Source organism: Crocuta crocuta, unplaced genomic scaffold, assembly GCF_008692635.1.
Source record: "Crocuta crocuta isolate KB4526 unplaced genomic scaffold, BGI_CrCroc_1.0 scaffold30, whole genome shotgun sequence".
Taxonomy (NCBI): Eukaryota; Metazoa; Chordata; class Mammalia; order Carnivora; family Hyaenidae; genus Crocuta; species Crocuta crocuta.
The window spans coordinates 4,913,785-4,925,194 of record NW_027528345.1 but is presented as its reverse complement, the minus strand read 5'-3'; the positions used below and the strand labels follow the sequence as shown (position 1 = coordinate 4,925,194).

The following is an 11,410-nucleotide window of genomic DNA, read 5'->3' as shown; positions in this document are numbered from 1 at the left end:
AGACCCGGAGCCGGGAGCCCGCGGCCGCCGCCATGTCCCATCAGACCGGCATCCAAGGTAACGGCGCCCGGAGCGGCGCGCGGGAAAGGGGCTCCCGGGAGGCTGCCGGCGAGCCAGGCGGGCTGAGGGACGAGCAGGGCTGGAGTCGGGCTCGGAGGGAAGGCAGCCGTTCTCTCCGGACAGGCGGGGCCTCTGCGCCTCTCCGCGTTTTCTGGTCCCAGGCGCACCCGGCCTGCGTCCCTCCCAGCCCGGTGCGACCGCCGCCACGTTACAGACGGACCCGAAATTCGCCGAAGCGAACGAAATTGGTTTCGGAGGAGGCCTGAGTGAAGGGGGTGTGCCTTCCTCCGCCCCTGCCTGTAGCCTAACTTTCCCCCTTTGTATCAGGTACGGGGAACCTGAAACACTGGAGGCTACTGGGGCTTCACTGAGCAAAGGCGATTGTTACAAGATTTTGATTATTAAACGAAAGATACTGGAATCTTTTTTTTATTTCCAGTAAAGGTGCTTCCCAAATTCTTCCGCATTTTCTTCCAAACTCGAAACAAGAACTCTGGTATGAGTATGGGGTGTTTTGATCTTTTTCGTAGCTACTCCCTGGGGAACTGAAAAGTCCGATCTGTGTGGCCGAATTTAATCATCCCGTGAAGGCAGTTCAGTGTGCAATTATATCTGACCTCCATTATTTCCTGGTTTGAAAATGGGCAGTCTGGAAACGCTCACCTCATCAGAAATAATATATCCCGGGGTTACTGGCGATTACTTAACTAGTGCTAATATAAACCCACGCTCTTCCTGCTAATGGACAAGGAATCTTTTACCCAGATGAACATTTAATTGCGTTTTGTTCTTATGGGTCTTTAACCACACTGCACCTCTCCCTGCACACACAAACACAGCAAAATTCTCTCAAACCTAAAAGCACGTTTATTTGTCCGAGTTAGTTTTGACATTTAAATTTGTAATTACTGATTTTCCTGTTTGAGCCTTAGAGCAGTCTCTACTTAAATAGTGGTTCATTCTTACAACCCAAGAATGAAATCAGAACGAAATTGAAGTTTTAATAGGAACACAAATGTTGTTATTAAATATATATTTGTTTAATGAACTTAACTAGCTTTTTGAGAAATACAAGTTAGAAAAATATTGCCAGTACAAGCTTGACTGCATTCTATTGAGTTTTTGTTTAGTTGGGATAGGATATCTTATATTTATTGTTGCTTTTAATGTGAAAATGTAAAAATGAATTGCTATTAAAACTTGAAATTGGACCAGAAGAGAATGAAAAGTTTTCAACCAAGCAATACAGGTGGTTTTTAAAATTGTAATGTGTTCATTATTGGATTTGAGCAACTTTAATGTTTTCACTTCCAGTGTTATTTCTGCTTTGGAATTATCTAGCTAAAATATATTATAGTTAGTATGCTTTTAAGCTATATTAATATTTATATTTCTTAGCTGTATACCGTGTCTGATATATTACACCTTTAAGTTTTGTAATTTAAATTACTGGCAATAAGGGGATACTGCATCCTGAAGATTTTTTCTTTGTATTATAATTCATTTTTTCCTGACTTGAGTATTAACACATAAGTATAAAAAATAGGTTTACTTTTCTTTATCTTTTTCCACAGCAAGTGAAGATGTTAAAGATATCTTTGCAAGAGCAAGAAACGGAAAATACAGACTTCTAAAAATATCTATTGAAAATGGTTAGTTTTATATTTTTTAATTTCTAAGTCATTGTCAGTGATTGGAACTATTAATTACGGTGAAGCAAGTTCAGAGCTTGCCTTGAGATAACTTGGATCTTATATATTTGGTCATGTCCCTTTAGCCGCTGCTTACCTTCTGAATTCTGTAGTTGACTATCAGCGAAACAGAAAGCTGTTGGTTTTTTTGGTTTGACATCCTCTTCTTTTACTTTTTTGTATCTCAGTTTCTATACCATAACCCGTTTCTAATGTCAGTGCTTCCGTCTCTGGATTGGCAGTCTGTAAACAGGTGATTATCTCCACCCCCCCAACCCAAAAAAAGAAGTTATTTGAGAATTGTTATTTAGTAAAGTTAGTTTTGAAGTAGAAACAAAGGATTTCAAACTCCCATTTTTCTCCATATGATTGCAATCTGTGCTGGAGAAATGATTCTCCTACCCTGTTTTGGGAAAAAGTTGTAAGAATGTAAAAAACTATAATAATTGATCATTTCAAAATTATTTTTTAGGGAAATTGATTGGATGGGAGAATCTTTTAATTGGGTTGTATTAGAATTTGGACAATTATTGCAAATGAGTATGTTAAAATATTCTAACGGTCTAATTTCTTAAATACCTAAATTTCTTAAGTACCTGGAAATATTTTGCTTTGGAAAAATAACTTGTTCTTTTATAAATGCAAAGTGAATTTAATTTGATTTTTATTTTCTACTTATATATTAAAAATACCAGAGTAGTTTGAAAAAATATACAGTTGTTACTGTATAATAGATTACCATACTTGATAGTAATTAATATATATGGTAAAGCCGCATATTTTAGAAGTATTGAAATGCCATCATTTCCTTAAAGTAACTAAAATGGGAAAGTTTGTCTAATTAGCATTTTTTTGTTTTGACAAAAAATTTTAAGTAAGGAAATTACAGAGATTAAATAATATAACAAATACTTCCATCTCCTCTTAAATTAATAACTACTAATGTTTTACCATATTTGCTTCAGCTTTTTAAATTTTTTTAATTTTTATTTTTTAAATGTTTTATTTATTTTTGAGAGAGAGAGAGACAGCATGATCAGGGGAGGGTCTGAGAGAGAGGGAGTCACAGAATTTGAAGACAGGCTCCAGACTCTGAGCTAGCTGTTAGCACAGAGCCCAATGTGGAGCTTGAACCTACGAACCGTGAGATCATGACCTGAGCCCAAGTCAGACACTCAGCCCACTGAGCCACCCAGGTGCCCCTGTTTCAGCTTTTTAAATTTAACTTAGTATCTTTCTGGTACTAGGGCATCCCCTTTAACAATTTCACTTCCTGACCTCCTTCCCCTGAGGCAACTATATTAGGAGTTTTCCATATTATCTGCAGTGTGTTTTTTTATATGTAGTCCCCCTAGGTAACTTATAGTGCTGTTTTGAGTTTTAAGTTCATGTAAAGTAACACCTTATTCTGCGGCTTTTTTTTCCTGTAAACATTTTTGTAATTTGTCTTGATAGAGAGCTCACTAGTTATTTTTAAATAGGAATTCGTTATATAACTATGCCACATATATGATCATTCTCTTATTGATGAACATTTAGAGTGTTTGTAGCTTCCAGTGTTCTATATGGAGATGTGAACAATAGTATTAATAGGAAATGACTATATTATTTATTGTCTCTTCATTACCATTTGGAATTTCAGACCATTCATGTGTCTTTTAAAAATTGTTCTTCATAGAGAAACTTGTGATTGGCTCATGTAATCAGCCTTCAGATTCCTGGGATAAGGATTATGATACCTTTGTTTTACCCCTCTTGGAGGACAAACAACCGTGCTATATATTATTCAGGTTAGATTCTCAGAATGCCCAGGGATATGAATGGATATTCATTGCTTGGTCTCCAGATCATTCTCATGTAAGTACTTTTTTTGTAACTTGTTTAACATTAAATGCTAGAAATTTTTTTTTTTCTGAAATTGACCTAGGTCAAGAGAAAGTTAAGCAAAAGTTATTTCTGATAGAAGGGAATAATCATGAAGAAAATCCTACTATTGGTAATGTATAATCAGGAGTAATGTACTTAGATTCAGAAGTTTTTCCCTTGAAATAAACAGAATTATTGATTTTAAATTTAAAAATCTTTGGCAATTATATACAATGAGTATACTCTGAGAGTAATATTTAAAATAGTTTGTAACCTAATTGAATATTATGTTAAATATTTTTTTTAATAGCTCCCATTCAAATGATAGGCATACATGCCAGTATTTCTTTTAGGAAAGTTAGCGGACTGATTCAGACTCCTGGATTTGACTGTGCGGTATTATAAAACTACTTCTGTTAGTTGGCAGTTACCTTTAGTAGTTTTTAGTAGTTACTCTTTTTTTTTTTTTTTTTTTTTTTTTTTTTTTTAATATTTTATTTATTTCTGAGAGAGGGAGCATGAGTAGGGGAGGGTCAGAGAGAGAGAGGGAGACACAGAATCTGAAACAGGCTCAGAGCCTGACATGGGGCTTGAACCCACGAACTGTGAGATCATGACCTGAGCCGAGGTTGGTCGCCTAACCGACTGAGCCACCCAGGCGCCCCAGTAGTTACTCTTTAATAATAGTATATATTTGTAGTTTTCATCTTTGCGTTTCCCATAGAATAATATTTGCCATAGGTATGCTATGAACATTTGATTCTTAAACAACTTAATGAGTAATATCTGATCTAGATTTGCTTTGAGTAAAATGTCAGTATCCAGGTTACCTCATTTCAAGCATATATTCTAAAGTAGTATTTTAAGTCTTTTTTTTTTTTAAATTCTTGATCTCATACTTTGAAATGTGAGTAATTTTTTAAAATTTTTAAGTCTTTTTTTTTTTAATTCTTGATCTCATACTTTGAAATGTGAGTAATTTTTTAAAATTTAGTTTCTCCCTTTTTGTAAAATAGGACATAAATTGAAATCTACCTTAATAGGTGAAGTGTTATGATGGCTCTTTGTACACATATACTTCAGTCTATTACAGTCCATGGACTTAAGCTTTATCACAGTTTATTTCTAATGTGCTTGAAGATTTTAATACATTCAGAAAGTGCTTTCTTTTGTAATGGTAGTTTTCATCTATAAACTGAGTAAACTTTCACAACTTACTAGGTTCGTCAAAAAATGCTGTATGCAGCAACAAGAGCAACTCTGAAAAAGGAGTTCGGAGGTGGCCACATTAAAGATGAAGTATTCGGAACAGTAAAGGTACAAAAGTTAAACTTTTATGAGGCTTCCATATGTTGCATTTAAACCAATTTAAGAACTTCTACGTAATGTGTAATTGATATGAAATCAGATTAATGCATCTATAAGGATAAGAGAAAATATTGTTATATTTCATGATATGCAAGTTAACTAAAGCATTGTATTTACCCTCTAAATATGTTGAAATGTCCTTTGCTAGTCTTCAGAAAGTACAGTATGCCTTAGAGATCATCTAGTTCAACCCCTCATTTAGTTCAACCTTTTCACTTTAATGATAAGGGAAACAGGCTCACAAAAATGAGACACTACTTGAAAGAGAAGGTAGTTTTTAGATATTTTGGACGTTTATACCCACATTGTAGAAGCAGTAACTGTGCATATTATGTTAACCAGAAACACTGAGGCAGGTAAATTGATTGGTAATTAATTGGGATTGTTAGTTAATACATTTAACTAGTTAAATGATGATTAAGAATTTACTTTGTTATAAAATTTATATCAGTAGATAGACCACAAGACTGTATGGAGATACTTTTCTTGTTCACCATTAATTTTGAGGTGGCCTGGTTTCTCAGTTCTTTCTGTTCTCAATCTTCCAAATCACAAAATATTGATGAAAAGGTAGACCTATTTGGAATATTTTATTCCTTTAAATAAGAACTACAGTCATATTCTATGAATAATTATAAAGAAATTGTCTTGATTATTGAATAATTATAGGGCAGACTTCCCCAGAAGTTTAATTATTATTGTCCTTGTGACTTGAACATGACCAAGTTTATCATGTGACTGGCATCACCACCACCACACTCCTACAAAAGATTTAGTAATTATAAAACTTTAGGAAATGAAGAGTAAATATTCCCTTCAAATTTTTTCGAATAGAGGATTTTAAAAAATAAATAATAAAATTCTTGATGCTGTATTTCAATCAAAATATTTTCTGTTAAGTTAATAATTTTTCCTAAAGTAACTTCACTGAGGTTTTACTTCTAGAGAATAGCTAATAACAGTCCATTTCTTTGCTAACAGGAAGATGTATCATTACATGGATATAAAAAATATTTACTCTCACAGTCCTCTCCTGCCCCATTGACTGCAGCTGAGGAAGAATTACGACAAATTAAAATTAATGAGGTAAATTACATTTTTGAAACCATTGCAAGATTTTAAGTGTTTGAAAAAATATTTTTAATTAAGAGATTAATAGAAAATAAGTAAAGTAGTTTGCATTTATTCTGTATAGATAAGAGACAAGACTGCTCAATGTGTTTCCAGGAAAAAAAGATAATTAGAAGTAAATATTAAAATTCATGTCAGTTTCATAAGTAGCTTTTGCCTATATTTGTAATGTATATGACAGACTAGTAAATGTTCCTGTTGGAAGTACAACTTTTTAACCTTGTACATTGATTACTAAATAAATGGGAAAAATGTACATTACCTATTTAGTACAAAGAATTATATTTAATGAGGTTGCCTGAAACAGGTTTGCTTAGTTACATTATTTTGGAGAATCATGGTAACTAAAGAGAAAAAAATAAAATTGCTGTAAGATACTTACTTCTAGAAGTTCTGTAAATTCTATGAATACTACTTGGACGGGCATGTGCATATGTATATATGGGAGATGGTTTTTTGAGCACTTGTTTTAGCTCAGTTATATTAGAGTCCATAAACTTCATCTGTATTATAGTTTATCATATTTTTAATGTGTTCACTGGAGCTGTTCGAATTACAAATTAGAATACGATATTTCTACTGGGATTTTATAGGAAAGAACAAGTAAGTAACAGACTAATAGGAATCTGTCTGGAAAGTGATTGAATATTATTTACTATTAACCTGATAGCAAGGATCTATCTTTGTATTATTTTAACTCAAGTTATTTGAGTAAAGATTTTTATGTGATTTTTTTATAAGTTTGATAGTTTGTTTTATTCCTTGCAATCAGAACCCAGAGGATCATATTGGGGTATGCATTTGCATATGTTCTATGATGTTTTCATTATCCAGTATCATTTATGCTGTAGAATCTCCATTCATTTTTTTTTAAAAGTAAAATTTCTATTTGACTTTCTGTTGCAACACTGCAAATGAGACCCTATACTAGCTATCATTTAAGTATAAAAGTCATGAAACGTGCATCGAAAGCTTTCTTGAAGTACTCTTGTTTCCTACTATTTGTTCTCAGTAATGAAAGCTCTAAGTCTGGAACTTCTGCAGTAGTATAATTTGTTGAGCTGTGTTGTGTCTGTACACTGTTCATACTCCTCTATCAATTCAGTGCATGGTGTTTGTGTTGCATTTTATGTCTTCAAGAACAAAGTAAAGTTTTATATATACTGTATAAATACCACAGTGTTCATAAATTTTATCAAGTAAGTTTTGTAATTAAAGGCATAATCTGAAGACACTTCAAAGCGTTTATATAATTCCTTGCAAATGTGCCAAACCAAACATATAAACAACCTCCCTGCCAAAGCCCCACTAACACTGCATACTCACTCAGATATTCACTCCCAGCATTTCATAAAGATGTGTCATACACTCTGCATGTTGATACAATGCTAGCAGAACATGAACAAATGTAAAATATTATTTACTTTTTAAGCTCATGGTATTTAAGGGTTAATTTTTGTTACATTAAGATGGGCAAGGGTGGAATGGCACTTGATAGAGATTGGGTTTTCTTTGCTGTATGTCACTGCTAAATGCTAAGGCTTCATCAGTAAATTAAATCTATTGTACTTAGGTACAGACTGACGTGGGTGTGGACACTAAGCATCAAACACTACAAGGAGTAGCATTTCCTCTTTCTCGAGAAGCTTTCCAGGCTTTGGAAAAATTAAGTAACAGAGAGCTCAACTATGTGCAATTGGTAAGAGACAGATGATGCTTATTATGAAATGGCTGCTCTTCTTGGTGGCTCTCAGCTCATTAAATAGGTTCATTTTTAGTGGATTTAAATTTTGTTTCTTGGTATTTTTTAAGTTTATTTTATTTAGAAATAGAGAAAAAGAGAGAGAGAGAGAGAGAGAATATGAGCGGGGGAGGGACAGAGAGCAAGGATCCCAAGCAGGCTCTGTACTGTCAGTGCTGAGTCCGATGCAAGGCTCAACTCCTGAACCATGAGATCATGACCTGAGCTGAAATCAAGAGTCAGATGCTTAACTGACTCAGCCATGCAGGTGCCCCATGTTTCCTGTTTTTTTTAATTCATTTTTTGTAAACTATAAGACATATGTTCATTGTGAAAAAGTCAAACCTATGTAAGTTTCTCCTTATCTCTTAGGATGTTTTTATTATAAATTTAAAATTTCTGTCTATCTGTTTTAATGAATGTATTTCTTATTGACAGGAAATAGATATAAAAAATGAAATTATAATTTTGGCCAGTACAACAAATACAGAACTGAAAGATTTGCCAAAGAGGATTCCCAAGGATTCAGCACGTTACCATTTCTTTCTGTATAAACATTCCCATGAAGGAGACTATTTGGAGTCCATAGGTATATAATCTATTGTTTTTAACATGTTACTTTAAGTTTGCTGATTGACAGGTTAGCACTGTATTCTTACTTATTTCTTGCCAAGAGGACTTATTTATTAGTTCTGGGAGGATTAATATTTGCTTTAATTGATATGTTGCTAATTGTACTTATTATTTTAACTTAACAGTTTTTATTTATTCAATGCCTGGATATACATGCAGTATAAGAGAACGGATGCTCTATTCTAGCTGCAAGAGTCCTCTGCTAGAAATTGTAGAAAGACAATTACAAATGGATGTCATTAGAAAGGTAAAATTACCTACCTGTTTATTTGAAATTTTCAGTTTATATTAGATCTTTATTGTCTTCTCTATGTAGTTCATGATGTATGTTGGTTTATAAATGAAAATATTTTTTTTCTTGTTCTCCTCATAAATCCTTAGGATCTTCTCTACTCTAAGTGCTTGGGGATGATCTGACATTATTGCCATCTCTGTAGATCTGTACTCTCTCATATGTAGCCATAAGCTGCATGTGGCTATTTAAATTTAAATATAAATTAAAATTTTAAAATTCAGTTCCTTAATGCCACTAGCCACATTTGAAGTGGTCACTAGCTACATGAGGCTGGGGGCTACTGTATTAGACAGTGCAGAATTTAGAGGACATTTCCGTAGTGCAGAAAGTTCTTTTGGACAGTGCTGCTAGAGATTGCTAATACTTGGGATTGTCTCCGGACTTGCTGTTAATAAAGAACTATAGTCTCTAGTTATAACTGAATCATGGGAGGGTTGAGAATCTAGTTGTTGATAAAGGAGGGAACGGACAAAAACATTTGAATTATTTTCTTAAATGTAGATGAGGCTTAGGGAAAGATACTGATTTACTCTTGAGCCCTTCAGGTCTTTAAAACACAAGTTCTTGGGCGCCTGGGTGGCTTAGCCGGTTAAGTGTCCGACTTCAGCTCAGGTCATGATCTCACGGTTTGTGGGTTCGAGCCTTGCGTCGCGCTCTGTGCTGACAGCCAGCTCGGAGCCTGGAGCCTGTTTCAGATTCTGTATCTCCCTCTCTCTCTGACCCTCCCCTGCTCACGCTGTGTGTCCGTCTGTCTCTCTCTCTCTCTCAGAAATAAATAAAATATTAAAAAAAAATAAAATAAAATAGAAGTTCTTACAAACTACCAATGTATTCGGTCCTGAACCCTTCAAGGTTTTTAAGTTCCTAAGATAAAGCAGGGACTGGTCTTTTTCTACAAGAAGACCACAGAGTAAATATTCTAGGCTTCACCAGGCCACAGATGGTCTTTGTTACATACTCATAAGTTGTTTTATTATTTCGTGTTTATAGCCCTTTAAAAATGTAAAAGTACACTCTTAATTTGGGCTAAATTTGGCCCTGTTTTAGAGTGATTTCAAGTGACCCAAGAATGAAGGGGCCGATGAGTAATGTTCGCTGCATATGCATAGTGTGCCAGAGCAATACAGCTTGAGAAGAGAGTGGTGGCTGCTCGTTTTAAGTGTGAGTTAAGGGGCCCCTGGGAGGCTCAGGCAGTTAAGCATCCAACTCTTGGTTTCGGCTCCGGTCATGATCTCGCGATCTCATGAGTTTGAGCCCTGCATCAGGCTCTGTGCTGCTGGTGTGGAGCCTGCTTGGGATTTTCTCTCTCTGCCCCTCCCCTGCTTACACTCTTTCTGTCTCTCTCAAAATAAATAAATTAATTTAAAAAAAAAATCTGTTAAGTAGGAGAAGAAAGGGAACCAAACAAAATGATTATAGCTGATTATGTGTTTAGGCAACTCAGAAACCCCTTCCCCACCCCCTTCACAAAAACAGGGAAAGTCAAACTATTTATATACGGTTCTTGATACTGACCTGCTGAAATGGGTGTTAGGTATTTGTGAGCATTTACTCCTGAAAACTGGCTCCTTGCTTTGTTAGGTTTTGAATGTTGTCTTCTTCATATCATATCACACTTTACTGATTCCTTCTCTTGCAGATTGAGATAGACAATGGGGATGAGTTGACAGCCGACTTCCTTTATGAAGAAGTACACCCAAAGCAGCACGCACATAAGCAAAGTTTTGCAAAACCCAAAGGTCCTGCAGGAAAAAGAGGAATTCGAAGACTTATTAGGGGTCCAGCCGAAAGTGAAGCCACTGCTGATTAAAATCACTATATTAAACATTACAACACTAGTTTTTTTAAAAATCCAGGTTTTAGTACAGGAGAACTGAAATCATTCCATGTTGATACATAGTAGGGGGAAAAATGTACTTTTTGAAAAATAGCACTTTTCACTTCTGTGTGTTTTTAAAATTAAGGGTATAGAAGACTCATGATTTCTATTTTTGAGTTAAAGGTAGAAGAGGGTTCGACAGTCATGTTTAATTTTGTCACACTGTTTTCACAGAGTAATGATTCCATGCTTTCACATAATTCTTAAAATTTTATACAGTTGGGCCAATTCCAGAAAGGCTAATGTCTCAAAGTAAGATACACTCCTTACTACTCTTTAGTGAGACATCACATTTTTTCTTTAAGGAAGAAAGACTTGAAATACTCATACTGCTTATGAATATGTTAGGGACCAGGTTAGACTATGTTCTAAGCCGAGAACGAGAACTTCGAGTGCCTGGGTAGAGGTGAGCAGTTGCTGACTCTGAGAAGCAGTGCGTAACTCAGCCTGTGGGGTCATTTCTGCAGTGTGTAGAAACAGTGTTTCATGGCAGCAGGCATTTCTATTTAACTTTTTTGGTTTTTTAAATGGCATTAAAATTTCACTCTGAAACCTTACCTTAAGGTAAGGGTACCAGATATTTTCTATACTGCAGGGTTTCTGATGACGTTGAAAGACATATTTGAACAGCTTTAGTAAATTCTCTTTCCAATGCTTTAAAATTTTTCCTTTTCAAAATTAAGTCTTTTCCTTTTCAAAATTAAGTCTTTTCCTTGTAAGTAGTGTGAGGCCAATTATTTATGTTT

The 11,410-nt window shown here is 34.9% G+C and overlaps 1 protein-coding gene across 1 annotated transcript; it reads left to right on the top strand.

Annotated features, from left to right (window-relative positions):
• The first annotated feature begins 6 nt into the window (after positions 1–6).
• Positions 7–11,202, top strand: TWF1 (twinfilin actin binding protein 1). Its single transcript, XM_077753235.1, has 9 exons — positions 7–57; positions 1,635–1,712; positions 3,430–3,608; positions 4,839–4,934; positions 5,967–6,071; positions 7,690–7,815; positions 8,296–8,446; positions 8,616–8,737; positions 10,425–11,202. Exons 1-9 carry the CDS (start codon positions 33–35, stop codon positions 10,593–10,595), a joined length of 1,053 nt encoding a protein of 350 aa, XP_077609361.1. The 5' UTR covers positions 7–32; the 3' UTR covers positions 10,596–11,202.
• The last annotated feature ends 208 nt before the right edge of the window (positions 11,203–11,410 follow it).